Source organism: Stegostoma tigrinum, chromosome 18 (assembly GCF_030684315.1).
Source record: "Stegostoma tigrinum isolate sSteTig4 chromosome 18, sSteTig4.hap1, whole genome shotgun sequence".
Lineage (NCBI taxonomy): Eukaryota > Metazoa > Chordata > Chondrichthyes > Orectolobiformes > Stegostomatidae > Stegostoma > Stegostoma tigrinum.
Genome location: NC_081371.1, coordinates 20,120,396 through 20,133,850, shown reverse-complemented (window position 1 = coordinate 20,133,850; position 13,455 = coordinate 20,120,396). Strand labels below are relative to the sequence as shown.

The 13,455-nt window shown below is 41.4% G+C and overlaps 1 protein-coding gene across 1 annotated transcript in view; it reads right to left on the bottom strand.

Annotated features, from left to right (window-relative positions):
- LOC125460833 (structural maintenance of chromosomes protein 1B-like) overlaps positions 1–13,455 on the bottom strand; it is a 148,035-nt gene that overhangs the window by 98,206 nt on the left and 36,374 nt on the right. Inside the window, exons 8-10 of the mRNA XM_059652374.1 lie at positions 6,407–6,547; positions 1,462–1,544; positions 55–262 (exon numbers count right to left, since the gene is read on the bottom strand). Of these exons, the coding sequence (XP_059508357.1) occupies positions 55–262; positions 1,462–1,544; positions 6,407–6,547 (432 nt within the window). The remainder of the gene's footprint in view (positions 1–54; positions 263–1,461; positions 1,545–6,406; positions 6,548–13,455) is intronic.

Below are 13,455 nucleotides of genomic sequence, written 5' to 3'. Positions count from 1 at the left end.
ATAATGCATACTCAAACATAACAATGAACTGTCTAAATATAAATTTATACATACCACAGAATCCGGATATAGGCGCTTCAAACTTTCGAGGATCTCAGCTTTCTTCTGCTGCCTGCGCCCTTCACGGTGATCAATCCCTGCATTCTGCAACTCACCAGCCACTTCATTTAGTTTTTCACTGACTTCAACTATACGTAGCTTAGCATTTTCTATTTCATTAGTCAATTCTTCTTCATGCTGTTTCTGCTCAGTCAGTGAAGCCCTGGTTTTGAAAACAGTTAAAGGTGGAAGGCTGGTCTTATAACCTGCTGCTTTGGTGACCTGTCTAAAGCATCCAATAATTTTGTCTTATTCTAATATCAGTAAACCTAGAGATACCTGTAAATCCTTGCAAATCAGCATACAAACATTGTGCATTGGATAAACAGGTGTGGAAGTTGCACAAAACTTTAAGCTGCAAGAATTTCCCGACTTTCCTTTATCAACAGTTGTTAGATACTGAGTGACATATTGACGCAATTAAAACTGCATCGCATTATTGAAAAACAAGCACTAACTAAAGGGACCAATGGTTTCTCTGCAATACATATGTCAACTGCTGTTTATTTGCTCCACGTACACTTAGAAGGATCTTTCTTCCAATACGTGAAATCAAAGTTTCACTGAATCTAGTGCACACTACGTGCGGAGGTCCAAATGCTTGAAGTGCTTTCTGCTTGTATTCTCAAGTGTACTGTGCATGGTCTCCAAGAGCACAGTAAAATTTGCTGCTGCTCAATACTTACCTCCTTGCAATAATAGTCACGATGTTACAGTGAAAACCAAAGTAACAACGGAGAAAATAAAAGCATGTCTGCAGCCCACCCAGTCAAGTAGGAAATAACACTATTCAGAATGAACACCATAGTAGAAAACATTACCTTTTAAATAAAGCATGTATAATTACCAAAAAATACTGCAGGAATAAAACCAATGAGTATAAATAATGAAGTTTGTTGAAACCTTACTCTTCAGTTGCATTTTTAATTTGATATGCACTGCTAAACATTCAGTAAAGCCCACGGGTTCAATCTGGTTTGGAGATCAACATATGCATAATTTTTTCCTCTCATTTTAGCTTACATTATGAGATTTATTTGGAGTCTGTGTAGGCTATTGTCAGTAACTGTCTTCTACAGTTTACTCCTTTGAATTCAAAGCATCTGATGATTCTGACTTTTCTTAGCACCAAAACCTCACTTTCCCTTTATGTTGATTAATTCAAATCAGTAGAGGCTAATACTTTTGTTTGCTGAGAAAATATCATTGAACTATCAGGGCTTTGTTATAATCTACATACCATAAATCTATCAGTTAGAATTTTCATAAGTCTTTCAGCTATCTTGATAAACCAAAATCTTTCATAAAATATTAAACTGTTCAAATATGTAAGAGTTGTATCTCTTCTGACTGAAGACTTACTTGCAGGTATTAATATACTCTTCCAGCTTTTCTATTCGTTTGATATAATCTTCTATTTCCAGTTCTGTGTGCTTAATTCGAATCTGAAAATAATTTTTAAGAAGTAACTATATGTCAATATTAAATTAATGAAAATTGCTTGGTAATATGGAATTAATTATAAATGAATTCACAAGCAAGAGTAAGGAATAGGGTATTTGGCCTTTCGTGCTTGCTTCCTCATTCAACAAGATCATAGCTGATTTATTTGTGGCCTAGCTCCACTGCCTTGCCTAACCCCAGTTTCCTGGGTCGTACACAGCTTCAGAGACCAGTTCTGAATCTTAAAAGTGATCAAACTGTAGTCAATTGTACATTTTACTCACCAGGTTAAAATCGTAATTTTCTCCAACACTAATCTCGAACAGATCAGACACAATATTGTAGTGATCTTTATGCCTTGAAGTTTGAAATTGCAACTATTTATTTTCTACATAAACCGTTTACGAATTTAAAATTCATGATTTTTAAATTTGGGACTCCACAAATATTTAACAGCCAAGTACTTTTGAAGTATAACTTTTATAATGTAGAAAATGTTGCAACCAGGTTACATACAGCAAGGTGTCACAGTCAACAATAAATTTAACGCTCAAGTTATCTATTACAAGCACTTGGGTACAGACAACTTCAGTCCAGAACAGAGGAACTGCTCCCCAAACTCTAAATAGTGCCACACGTTATTATCACTACCAAAGATCAGCTTGATTTAACATATCAACCAAAATACTACACCTCATACGGACCAGTACTCCCCGAGTAATGCATTGAAGTATCAGTCTAAACTATTGTTTTGGAGAGTGGCTTGAACCTACAATCTCCTAATTTAAGAGTACCACCATTGAGGTCTGCAAACTAGACCAGCAGCACAGGTTCAATTCCTGTACCGGCTGAGGTTACAATGTTTGCCTGCAGTGTTGCTACCCTCAGGTTAAACCACCCCCGATGTGTCTCTGAGAGAGCATGCCTATGCAGTCCAGTAGGATTATGGCAACCTTTCCTTTCCTTAACCCCTTAGCCTACGTAGCACTGCAAGACATGAGACCATGTGGTCAATCATGTTTTTCTTAGCTTTGCATATTTATCGAATTTTCTCTTAACAGATGCAAACAACCTAAATTCAAGAGGTCAGGTGACAGCAACTGTCCTTGACATCACAGCAGCATTTGATCAACAGGGGCATCAAGGAGCTCTACTAAACTGGTGTCAATGGGAATCAGGGGAAATTCTCTACAGGTTGAAATCATACCTGGCTCAAAGACTGTTGTGGTCACTGTTACCCAACTTTGGGGCATCACTGCAGGGCTTCCTCAGGCAAGCATCCTAGACCCAACCGTCTTCAGCACCTTCAGTTTATCGTAAGGTCAGAAATGGGATGTTCGCTGACAACTGCACAAATATTCAGCACCATTGCAACTCCTCAGATAGTGAAACAGCTAGTATCCACGTGCAGCAAGTCTTAGAACACATCCAGTGATAATATCAATAATCTGGGGGTTAACACTGACCAGAAACTGAACCGGCAGATAGTTAAAACCTGTGACTTCAAGAGCAGTCAGAGCCTAGGAATTCTGCAGTGCGACTCACTTCCCAATTCTCCAAAGCCTGCCCACCATATACAAGTCCACTTGTTGGGACCAGTGCAGCTCCAACAACACTCAGTAACTTAACACTATCCTACACAAACCAGCCCACATGACCAATGGCCTATCCACCACCTTCTGTACTCATTCCCTCCACGACTGATGCATAATACAGCATCAACGTACAATTTCCAAGGTACACCAGCACCCACCAAGGTTCTTTTGAAAGCTCTTCCTTTCAAACACTTCACTTCTATCATCAAGGTCGACAAGGAAAGTAGATGCAAGGGAACACCACAACCTGCACGTTGCTGTCCAAGCTACACGTCATCCTCACTCTGAAATATATTGCTGTTCCGTCACTGTTTCTGGGTCAAATTCCTGAAACTCTCTCCCTCACAACACTCTGGGTGTATCTACGCCAAATGGACGGCAATAGGTCAAAAAGATAACTTACTACCACATTCTCAAGGGCATTAGAAATGAGCAATAACTGCTGCTTCAACCAGCAAAGTCCACATCCTCTGACTATACAAATAGAAATATTTGTAGTGCAGCATTAAATAGTCTGATAGCTGAATTTGAAAATTTTCTTTTCCTTGGTTCATCCAACAGGATTCCTTGGTCTCCAACCAGTTTACCCACTGCAAGATTTCTAAGTTTTGCCTACCTCTAGTTGCTCCTCAACAATACTGATCCATACATCAAATCCATTTCCCAGTTTCCTCCTCTGCCTTCAGCATGAGTTCCATTTTTACAATCCTCAAGCCTCTCTATTTTTCCAAAAAACCCCTTGTTGTCTCCATCTCTTGATCTCACCCTCACTTCTAATGGACAAGGGAGTCAAAGGTTATGGGGATAGGTAAATAGGGGAATCCCCTGCTCCAAATTTGGTTGATTGCTCTCCCCTCCACTGATTCTTAATTCATGAGCTTGTCTTGATATTTGAGGCTATCCTGATTCCCGGGCAGGCTGATGGAGAAAGTGAAGTTACATGGGGTCCAAGGTGTGCTAGCTAGATGGATAAAAAACTGGCTGGGCAACAGGAGGCCGACGGTAGTAGTAGAAGGGAGTTTCTCAAATTGGAGACTTGTAACCAGTGGTGTTCCACAGGGATCTGTGCTGGGACCACTGTTGTTTGTGATATATGTAAATGCTCTGGAGGAACGTGTAGGTGGTCTGATCAGCAAGTTTGCTGATGACACTAAGATTGGTGGAGTAGCTGATAGTAATGGGGACTGTCAGAAATTACAGCAGAATACAGATAGACTGGAGAGTTGGGCAGATAAGTGGCAGATGGAGTTCAATCAGGGCAAATGCGAGGTGATGTATTTTGGAAGATCAAGTTCAAGAGCAAACTATACAGTAAATGGAAAAGTCCTAGGGAAAATTGATGAAAGAGAGATCTGGGTGTTCAGGTCCATTGCTCCCTGAAGGTGACAACGCAGGTCAATAGGGTGGTCAAGAAAGCATATGGCATGCTTTCCTTCATTGGGCGGGGTATTGAGTACAAGAGTTGACAGGTCATGTTGCAGTTGTATAGGACTTTGGTTCGGCCACATTTGGAGTACTGTGTACAGTTCTGGTCACCACATTACCAAAAGGATGTGGCTGCTTTGGAGAGGGTGCAAAGGAGGTTCACCAGGATGTTGCCTGGTACGGAGGGTGCTAGCTATGAAGAGAGGTTGAATAGATTAGGATTATTTTCATTAGAAAGACGGAGATTGAGGGGGGACCTGATTGAGGTCTACAAAATCATGAGGGGTATAGACAGGGTGGATAGCAAAAAGCTTTTTCCCAGAGTGGGGGACTCAATTACTAGGGGTCATGAGTTCAAAGTGAGAGGAGGAAAGTTTAAGGAAGATATGCGTGGAAAGTTCTTTACACAGAGGGTGGTGGGCGCCTGGAACGCGTTGCCAGCGGAGGTGGTAGACGCAGACACGTTAGTGACTTTTAAGATATATTTGGACATGTACATGGATGGGCAGGGAGCAAACGGACACAGACCGTTAGAAAATAGATGACAGGTTAGAGAGAGGATCTTGATCGGCGCAGGCTTGGAGGGCCGAAGGGCCTGTTCCTGTGCTGTAGGTTTCTTTGTTTCTATGCTGTCGCTGAACTCTAGACCTGTTTGTTCTGACATATCTGTTAGTCTCAACTCTCAGCAGTGATGTCACTATGATAGAAATGGAAAATTTAAACTGTAAGTAACTCCCAAGCTATGAGCAGCAATATCTGAGAGATTCATACCCCATTCTGGAAGGCTCTAAGGCATTTTGGGAAGTTTGGTGAATTTTTTTGTGAAATGTGTTCAGAGATCAACTGAGAAGCCAGAAATATGCAAATCAATGCTTATTTTAAAACTAAACTAATACCTTACTTCTATATATTGCTTTGCATTTGCAATGAATAGTGCATTGGAGTATCCATACGGTATAAACTGAGGAGTTGGCTGCTTTTTCACCACTGACAAAAAACTGTGTTATCATAGTATCACAGAATCCCTACAGTGTGGAAGCAGGCCATTCAGCCCATTAAGTCCACATCAACCCTCCAGAAAGCATCTCTCCCAGATCCACTCCCTAACCTATCCTTGTAACCCTGCACTGCCCAGAGCTAAACTACCAAGCCAACACATTGCTAGACACTATGGGCAATTTAGTATGGCCAATCCACCTAAACTGAACATCTTTGGACCATGGGAGGAAACCAGAGCACCTGGAGGACACCCACGCAGACACAGAGAAAATGTGCAAATTTCACACAGGCAGTTGTCCAAGGCTGGAATGAAACCTGGATCCCTGGCATTGCGAGGATGCAATGCTAACCAATGAGCCTACATATGGTTGAGGTGCAGGCAGATTGTGGGTCACAGAAAAGGACAGGATTCAGGTCAGTAGCAATTTTAAAATGGCACATGAAATTCTTTCAAGTTTTTTTTGTGCCGTGCCATTTACATGGTGGAGAAAATAAAATCCCATCAAGATGAAAATGAGTGTCTTAGCTTTTATTCCTGTTATTGCAAATACTAATAAATAGAAATTCATTGCAGGATAAGTCACAGAAATTGCAACAGAGGGTAAATGAAAATCTAGGGTTTTTTTTCAAAAGAAGGAAACGAGGAGGCAGAAGTGAAACACTATTTGGAATAAATGAAAGAGAACTTTTTGACAAATTTGCACTAATCCTATTGAACTGTGATTAGTTTGCTGTACTGAATACATTATGCATTTAGTATAAATTATTCTAAATAGGATGGTTTCTAATTTTAATAGTATTAAAATTAACTGATGTGTCTTTTATGCATAATTTTATCTGATTACTTGCAAATCTTTATAGTTTCTTTGATCCAGTTCCAGCTTGTCTCGATCAGCCTTTTGCTCACGTCGCAGTTTCTCCAATGTTTGGGCCACTGAGGACACCTGTTTTCTCACCAATTGCTTCAGTTCTTTATATTGCTGAATCTATGTAATCAGACAAAAAGTCAACTTAATAAGTAGGCAAAATGTATATTTACAGCAATAGATTATTAAATGTTAAGGAATAATCTGTTTTCTACCACTCAACACTATCAAAGCAAGGATTCTGGGTGGCAATTATTTTATTTTCAATGTGTTTATATGGTTCTTTCTTGTCAAATACAATCATACTTAAAGGCATGAAAGTACACATAAAACCCCAAAGAAGAAATAACTGTCATTACTCAGTTCCCTGGGCTGAAAATAATTGTTTGTAGTAATGAGCAGGTTTAGAAAAGTATACGGATTTATCAAGAAACAGTGGCTTGAATTTCATGTGTGTTACATGCCGGGTGGTCCAGTTTCACTATGCATGCTTGCACAGAGGTTAGAAGCATTGATTTCATGCATAAATAGGGCAATGCTGCTAGCGTGCGCAACTATTTCCTTACCTGCAGAAAGACTGGTTATCTATAAGGAGCATGAAATGAAGTCTTCCCAGAAGTGTTTCAAAGTCTTCAACTGTAGCTTGGAAACTAGAAATACTGCTTTAAGAAGGATACATGATGCCCAGCTTTGGTTCTTCAGAACCCCAGTGATCTACCACAAAGCGTTCTATAGCTCACTGCCAGCAGGAAAGTGCAGTTAAGCCATAAGTGAAATGACGTCAAAAGGAGTAAACAATTGAGGATTCAGCTCACATCCTGGCCCTCCTTGCCCATTATTATTAACTTAAGTTCTGTACTGAATCCTGATTGCTGAGTCAGTCTCTGCAAGGTATAGTTGCAGCAATCTTTGGTGAGATGTTAATGGGCTCCAAAGTCCAAGCACATCTCAGTAGTGACAGCAGGGTTTATGCAGCCTGCCACTATCCCTGTTTGAAGGCACAAAACTTTCAATACATATAAATACTGAGAAATGGGGCATAAAGCTTTGTAGATACACAAAGGTGTCCACAAAGATTTTACACATTACTAGAATGCTACATTTCTGTCTTAAATGTGGGCCACATAAATATTATTCTTTAGCATCTCTTTCTCGTCTTGCCTATTCTTGGTAGCTGGCTGCCAAGTGACCTTTTCAGTTGTGTGACGAAGAATGAACAGAAATTAATTGACATTGCACTGTCAAACCGTGGCTTGGTCATTAACAGGATAGCTTTGTGTTAGTGACACTGATGGACGCCAGAGCTCCCATCAGTGTTAGATTAGTTCACTGGTGGATCCTAAGCCAACCTTCCAATGAGGGAAGCTGGGACGTTGGTGCTGCTTCACATTTCTTCATTCTACGTCATCATCTTCCTCGGATCCACCCGATGATCTTTGTACTCTAAAAATGAGTAGTCTCCTGAAGAAGAGTGATGTCAGGGAGATTAGTGCATAGTGGCAGTGTCTCTGCGTTAGTAATACTGGAAAACCAAGTCATGCTCCTGGGACCAGGGTTCAAATTCCATGGCAAGATTGTGGAATTTGAATGAAAAATAAGATCTGGAAATACAAGTCTGGGATGGTATGAAATCACAATTGATTGTTGTAAAAAGTCATCTGATTTACCGATCACCTTAAAAGGAAATCTGCCCTGGTCTGATCTACCTATGTATCCAGACCCACAGCAATGACTCTTAAGTGCCCTCTGAAATGGCCCAGCAAGCCACTCAGTTGGTTCTCAACACTAAAACATCTCAAAAAAGAAAACAAAACAGACAAATCCCCTGGCATTGACTTTTGCACCAGAAACAACATTGCTAAACTCAGCCCTGTGAACTCTGAAAATCCTCCTTACTAACATCTGGGAGTGAGGACCAAAATTAGAAATGTTGTCTCCCAGATTAATCAAGGAACAGTCTGACGCAATCATACTCACAACATCATACCTTATAAATTTCCAGGTAATAGCAAAACTATTCTTGAATATGTCCTCTTCCACTGGGTGGACTGTATCCAGTAGAATTATTCAGTCAGAATAGAGTGTAATATTGACTCTGGATCTCATGTTGTCTCACAGCATCAGGTTAAACATGGGCAAGGAATCTCCTACAGTTTACCACATACTGCCCTCCCTAGCTGATTCAATACCTCTCCATGTTGAACAATATGGGAAAAAGTACCAAATGTAACAAAGGTGTAAAACGTACGCTAGTGTGCAACTTAGACCATAAGAAATAGGAGCAGTAATTAAGCCATTCAGCCCACTGAGTCTGCTCCACCATTCAATCATGGCTGATAATATTTTTAACTCCATTCTTCCACTTTTTCCCCTTAACCCTTGATCCCCTAGGCGATCAAGAACCTATTTATCTCCGTCTTAATTATACTCAACGACCTGGCTTCCACAAGGGTCAGTGTTGGGTCCACAGCTTCTGTGGCAGTGAATTCCATAGATGTACCACTCTCTGGATGAAGAAGTTTCTCCTCATCTCCGTTCTAAAACATCTTCTCTTTACTCTCAGGCTGTGCCCTCAGGATCTAGTCTCTCCTACCAAAGGCAACATCTTCCCAACATCGACTCTGTCTAGATCATTCAGTATTCTGTAAGTTTCAATTAGATCCCCCACTCATCCTTCTAAACTCCATCGAGTATAGACCCAGAGTCCTCAAACATCCCTCACGTGTTAAGCTTTTTATTCCTGGGGCCTTTCTCGTGAACCTTCTCTGAATGCACTCCAGGGCCAGTACATCTTCCCAGACATACGGAGCCTAAAACTGCACAGAGTACTCCAAATTTGGCCTGATCAGAGTCTTGTAGAGCTTCAGAATAACATCTCTGCTTTTATATTCAAGTACTCTCAAAATAAATGCCAACATTGCATTTGCCTTCCTAACTGCTGACTCAATCTGCAAGTTTACCTTGAGAGAATCCTGGACTAGAGCTCCCAAGTCTATTTATACTTCAGACTTCTGAATTTTCTCCCCATTTAGAAAACAGTCCATACGTCTATTCTTCTTACCTAAGTGCATGACCTCATATTTTCCCACATTGTACTCCATCTGCCACTTCTTTGCTTACTCTCCTAACCTGTCCAAATCCTTCTGCAGCCTCCCCGCCTCCTCAATACTACTTGTCCCTCTACCTATCTTTGTATCGTCAGCAGTCTTAGCCAGACTGCCCTCCGTTCCTTCATCTAAATCATAAATGTATGAAGCGAAAAGCTGTGGACCCAACACTGACCCTTGTGGAACACCACTTGTCACCAGATGCCCTCCTGAGAAAGACTCTTTTAACGCCATTCTCTGCTTTCTACCAGTTGGCCAATCTTCTATCCAGGCTGGCACCTTGCCTCTAACGCCATGGGCCCCTATCTTACTCAGCAGGCTCCTGTGCAGCACCTTGTCAAAGGCCTTCTTAAAGTCCAGGTAGATAACATCCACTGGCTCTCCTTGATCTAATCTACTTCCTCAAAGAATTCTCACAGATTTGTCAAGCATGGCCTCCCCTTGATGAATCCATTGCTGATTTTGCCCTATTTTACCGTACACTTCCAATTATTCAGAAGTCTCATCCTTTACTCATCCGTCTCTTCAGCTATCTCCTTAAGAATTCTATGGTGTAGTCCATCTGCTGATTTATCCATCTTCAGGCCATTCAGTTTTTCTAGCACCTTCTCTTAGGTGATAGCCACCATACTCACCTCTACCCCGACTCTCTCGAATTTTTGGGATATCACTCATGTTTTTCACCGTGAAGACTGAAGCAAATAATTATTCAGTTCCTCAGCCATTTCCTTGTTCCCTACTACTATCTCTCCAGGGTCATTTTCCAGCAGTCCAATCTCTACTTTTGCCTTTCTTTTGCCCTTTACAGTCCTCCTTTATATTACTGGCTAGCTTACCCTTATATTTAATCTTCTCCTTCCATATTTCTTTTTTATTGCCCTCTGTTAGTCTTTGTAAGCTTCCCAATCCTCTGGTTTCCATTGGCCTTTGCCACATTATATGATTCTCTTTTACTTTTATGCTATCCCTGACTTCCCTAGTTGGCCATGATTGCCTTGTCATTCCTGTGCCACGCTTCTTTTTCTTAGCGATGAATTTTTGCTGCGTGTCCTATATTACTCCTAGAAACTCCTGCCACTGCCGTACCACTATCCTTCCTGCTCGGCTCTTCTCCCAGTCATGGTATGAAATCACAATTGATTGTCGTAAAAAATCATCTGATTTACCGATCTCCTTAAAAGGAAATCTGCCCTGGTCTGGTCTACCTATGTATCCAGACCCACAGCAATGACTCTTAAGTGCCCTCTGTCAATTCTGTCTAACTCCTCCCTCATGCCTCTGTATTTGCCTTTATTCAGCTGTAATATCATTACCTCTGATTCTATCTTTGACCTCTCAAATTGCAGAGCAAATTCTATCAAATTATGATCACTGCCTCCCCTAAGGGTTCCTTAACCTTAAGCTCCCTTATCAATTCTGCCTCATTGCGCAACACTAAATCCAGTATTGCTTGTTCCCTAGATAACAAAGTGTGAAGCTGGATGAACACAGCAGGCCAAGGAGCATCTCAGGAGCACAAAAGCTGACGTTTCGGGCCTAGGCCCTTCATCAGAGCTTGTTCCCTAGTAGGCTCTACCACAAGCTGCTCTAAAAAGCCATCTTGTAGACATTCCTCAAATCCACTGCCAATCTAATTTTCCCAGTCCACCTGTATATTGAAATCCCCCATGATCACCATAACTTTGCCTTCCTTAAACATCTTTGCTATCTTCTGGTATATCTTGCACCCCAGCTCCTGACTACTGTTTAGAGACCTGTATATAATTCCAGCTGCGGTTTATGTACCTCTGCGGTTCCTCAACTCTACCCACACAGATTCTACACCGTCTGACCTTACTTCGCTTCTTACTATTGACTCAATTTCATTTCTTACTAATAAGGCAAACTCAACCCCTCTTCGCATCTACCTATCTTTTCAATAAGATGTATATCCTTGGACATTCAACTCCTAATCCTGAACCCCTTTGCAGCCATGTCTCCACGATGCCCACCATGTCATATTTGCCAATTTCAATCCGCAACACAAGCTCATTTACCTTGTTTACTGCGTGCATTCAGATATAACACCTTCAGTCCTGTATTAACTGTCTCCCTTTTCATTGTTTCTCATTTATCTAGTGTGCTCGAAGTTTGATACCTAACCCTTTCCACACACTTTGTCCTATTTGTATCTGTGCTGGAAACTTTAATAACTTCTCCTGAGTTCTCCGTTCCCGTAACTTTTTTCATAGGTTTCCACACATTGGAATCTACCCCAACAGATGTTTGCCTGCTGTTTTGTTCTACACTGGGGAAGTTTTACTTTTCCTTCCTTCCCCCCACTTTCCAGTTTAAAGTCTTGTTGGCCAGCCTATTTACACTTTTCACGAGAGCATTGGTCCCTTGACAACACTTCCTCCATAAACCTGTTTGGCAGTGGTGGCTGTGCCGATTCAAATCTTCATCCCAACCACCGAACAGCGTCACCGCCAACCTCTGCTGAACTTCAAAGACTGTCGCCAAGAGTGGCTTGGCAGCACCACTGGTGACTGAGCTAATCAAATCCTAAAAAAACATAGCTGCAAGCTGTGCCGATTCAAATCTTCATCCCAACCACCGAACAGCGTCACCGCCAACCTCTGCTGAACTTCAAAGACTGTCGCCAAGAGTGGCTTGGCAGCACCACTGGTGACTGAGCTAATCAAATCCTAAAAAAACATAGCTGCAATACTGGATCCACCGCAGATGTTGAAAGAACAAAATGAAAATCGATCTGATCTCATCACGTCCTCGCCATTCTGTCTGTGATTCCGCAGGAGTCAATACTGCCTAGTCCTCATGGAGGCAATACTGAGGATACCTTCAATTGGATTTTACAGCATGACCACAGTGCTAAATGAGATAAGTCAGAACAAATCTAGCAACTCAACTCAAGTGAGGTGTTGTAGGACATCAACAGTAGCAGCACAACTGAACTCAAACACAATCTTCAACCTCATAGTCCAGCATATCCTCAACTCTACAATTATCATCAAACTAAGGGATCAAACATGGTTCAACAAAGGCTGTAGGAGGTCACGCCAAAAACAGCACCGGATATACCTTAATAATAAGAAGTCAACCTGTGAAGACACAACACAGGACTATTTGCATGTCAAATAACAAAAGCAACAAGTATTACATAAGGCTGCAGGATTCCACAAACAGCAGATCAGATCTAAGCACTGCAGCCCCACCACATTCAATTGTGAATGGTAGTGGATGAGTAAACACTCACTGAAGGGGAAACTTTCACAAATAATGGGGAAGACCAGCTCATCACTGCAAAAGACAAGACTGAAGAATGTGCAACAATCTTCAGTTAGATGTGTTAAGTGTCAAGAAGTCTGTCAAAAATTAGAAGCAGTAGCAATCAGGGTGGGACACTCTGTTAGCTGTAGTCATGCCATGCATAACAGGAGATGGTTGTGGTTATTGGAGGTCAAGTCATCTTCCCTCCAGGTCATCTGTGAAAGAGTTCCTCAGGGTAGTGCCCTATGCCGAACTATCTATAGATGCTTCATCAATGATATTCCTTCCATCATCATGTCAGGAGGAGGGATGTTTGTTACTGACTGCATAATGCTGTAAACCATTCACTATTCCTCAGATACGGAAGCAGTCCATGTTCAAATGTAGCAAGAGTTGGATGATATCTAGGCTTGGGGTGACAAGTGGCAAGTAACAGTCATGTCAAGCAATGACCATCCCCTACAATCTAATCTTCACCCTTGATATTCAACTGCATGAGTTTCACTGAATGCCCCTTCATCAATAGTCTGAAGGTTACAACTGACCAGAAACTGAACTGATTTAATTTAATTATTGTGACTACAAAAGCAAATCAGAGGATGGGAAGCAGATCATAGGATAGGATTGCAATGAGTAACTGGTTCACCACCT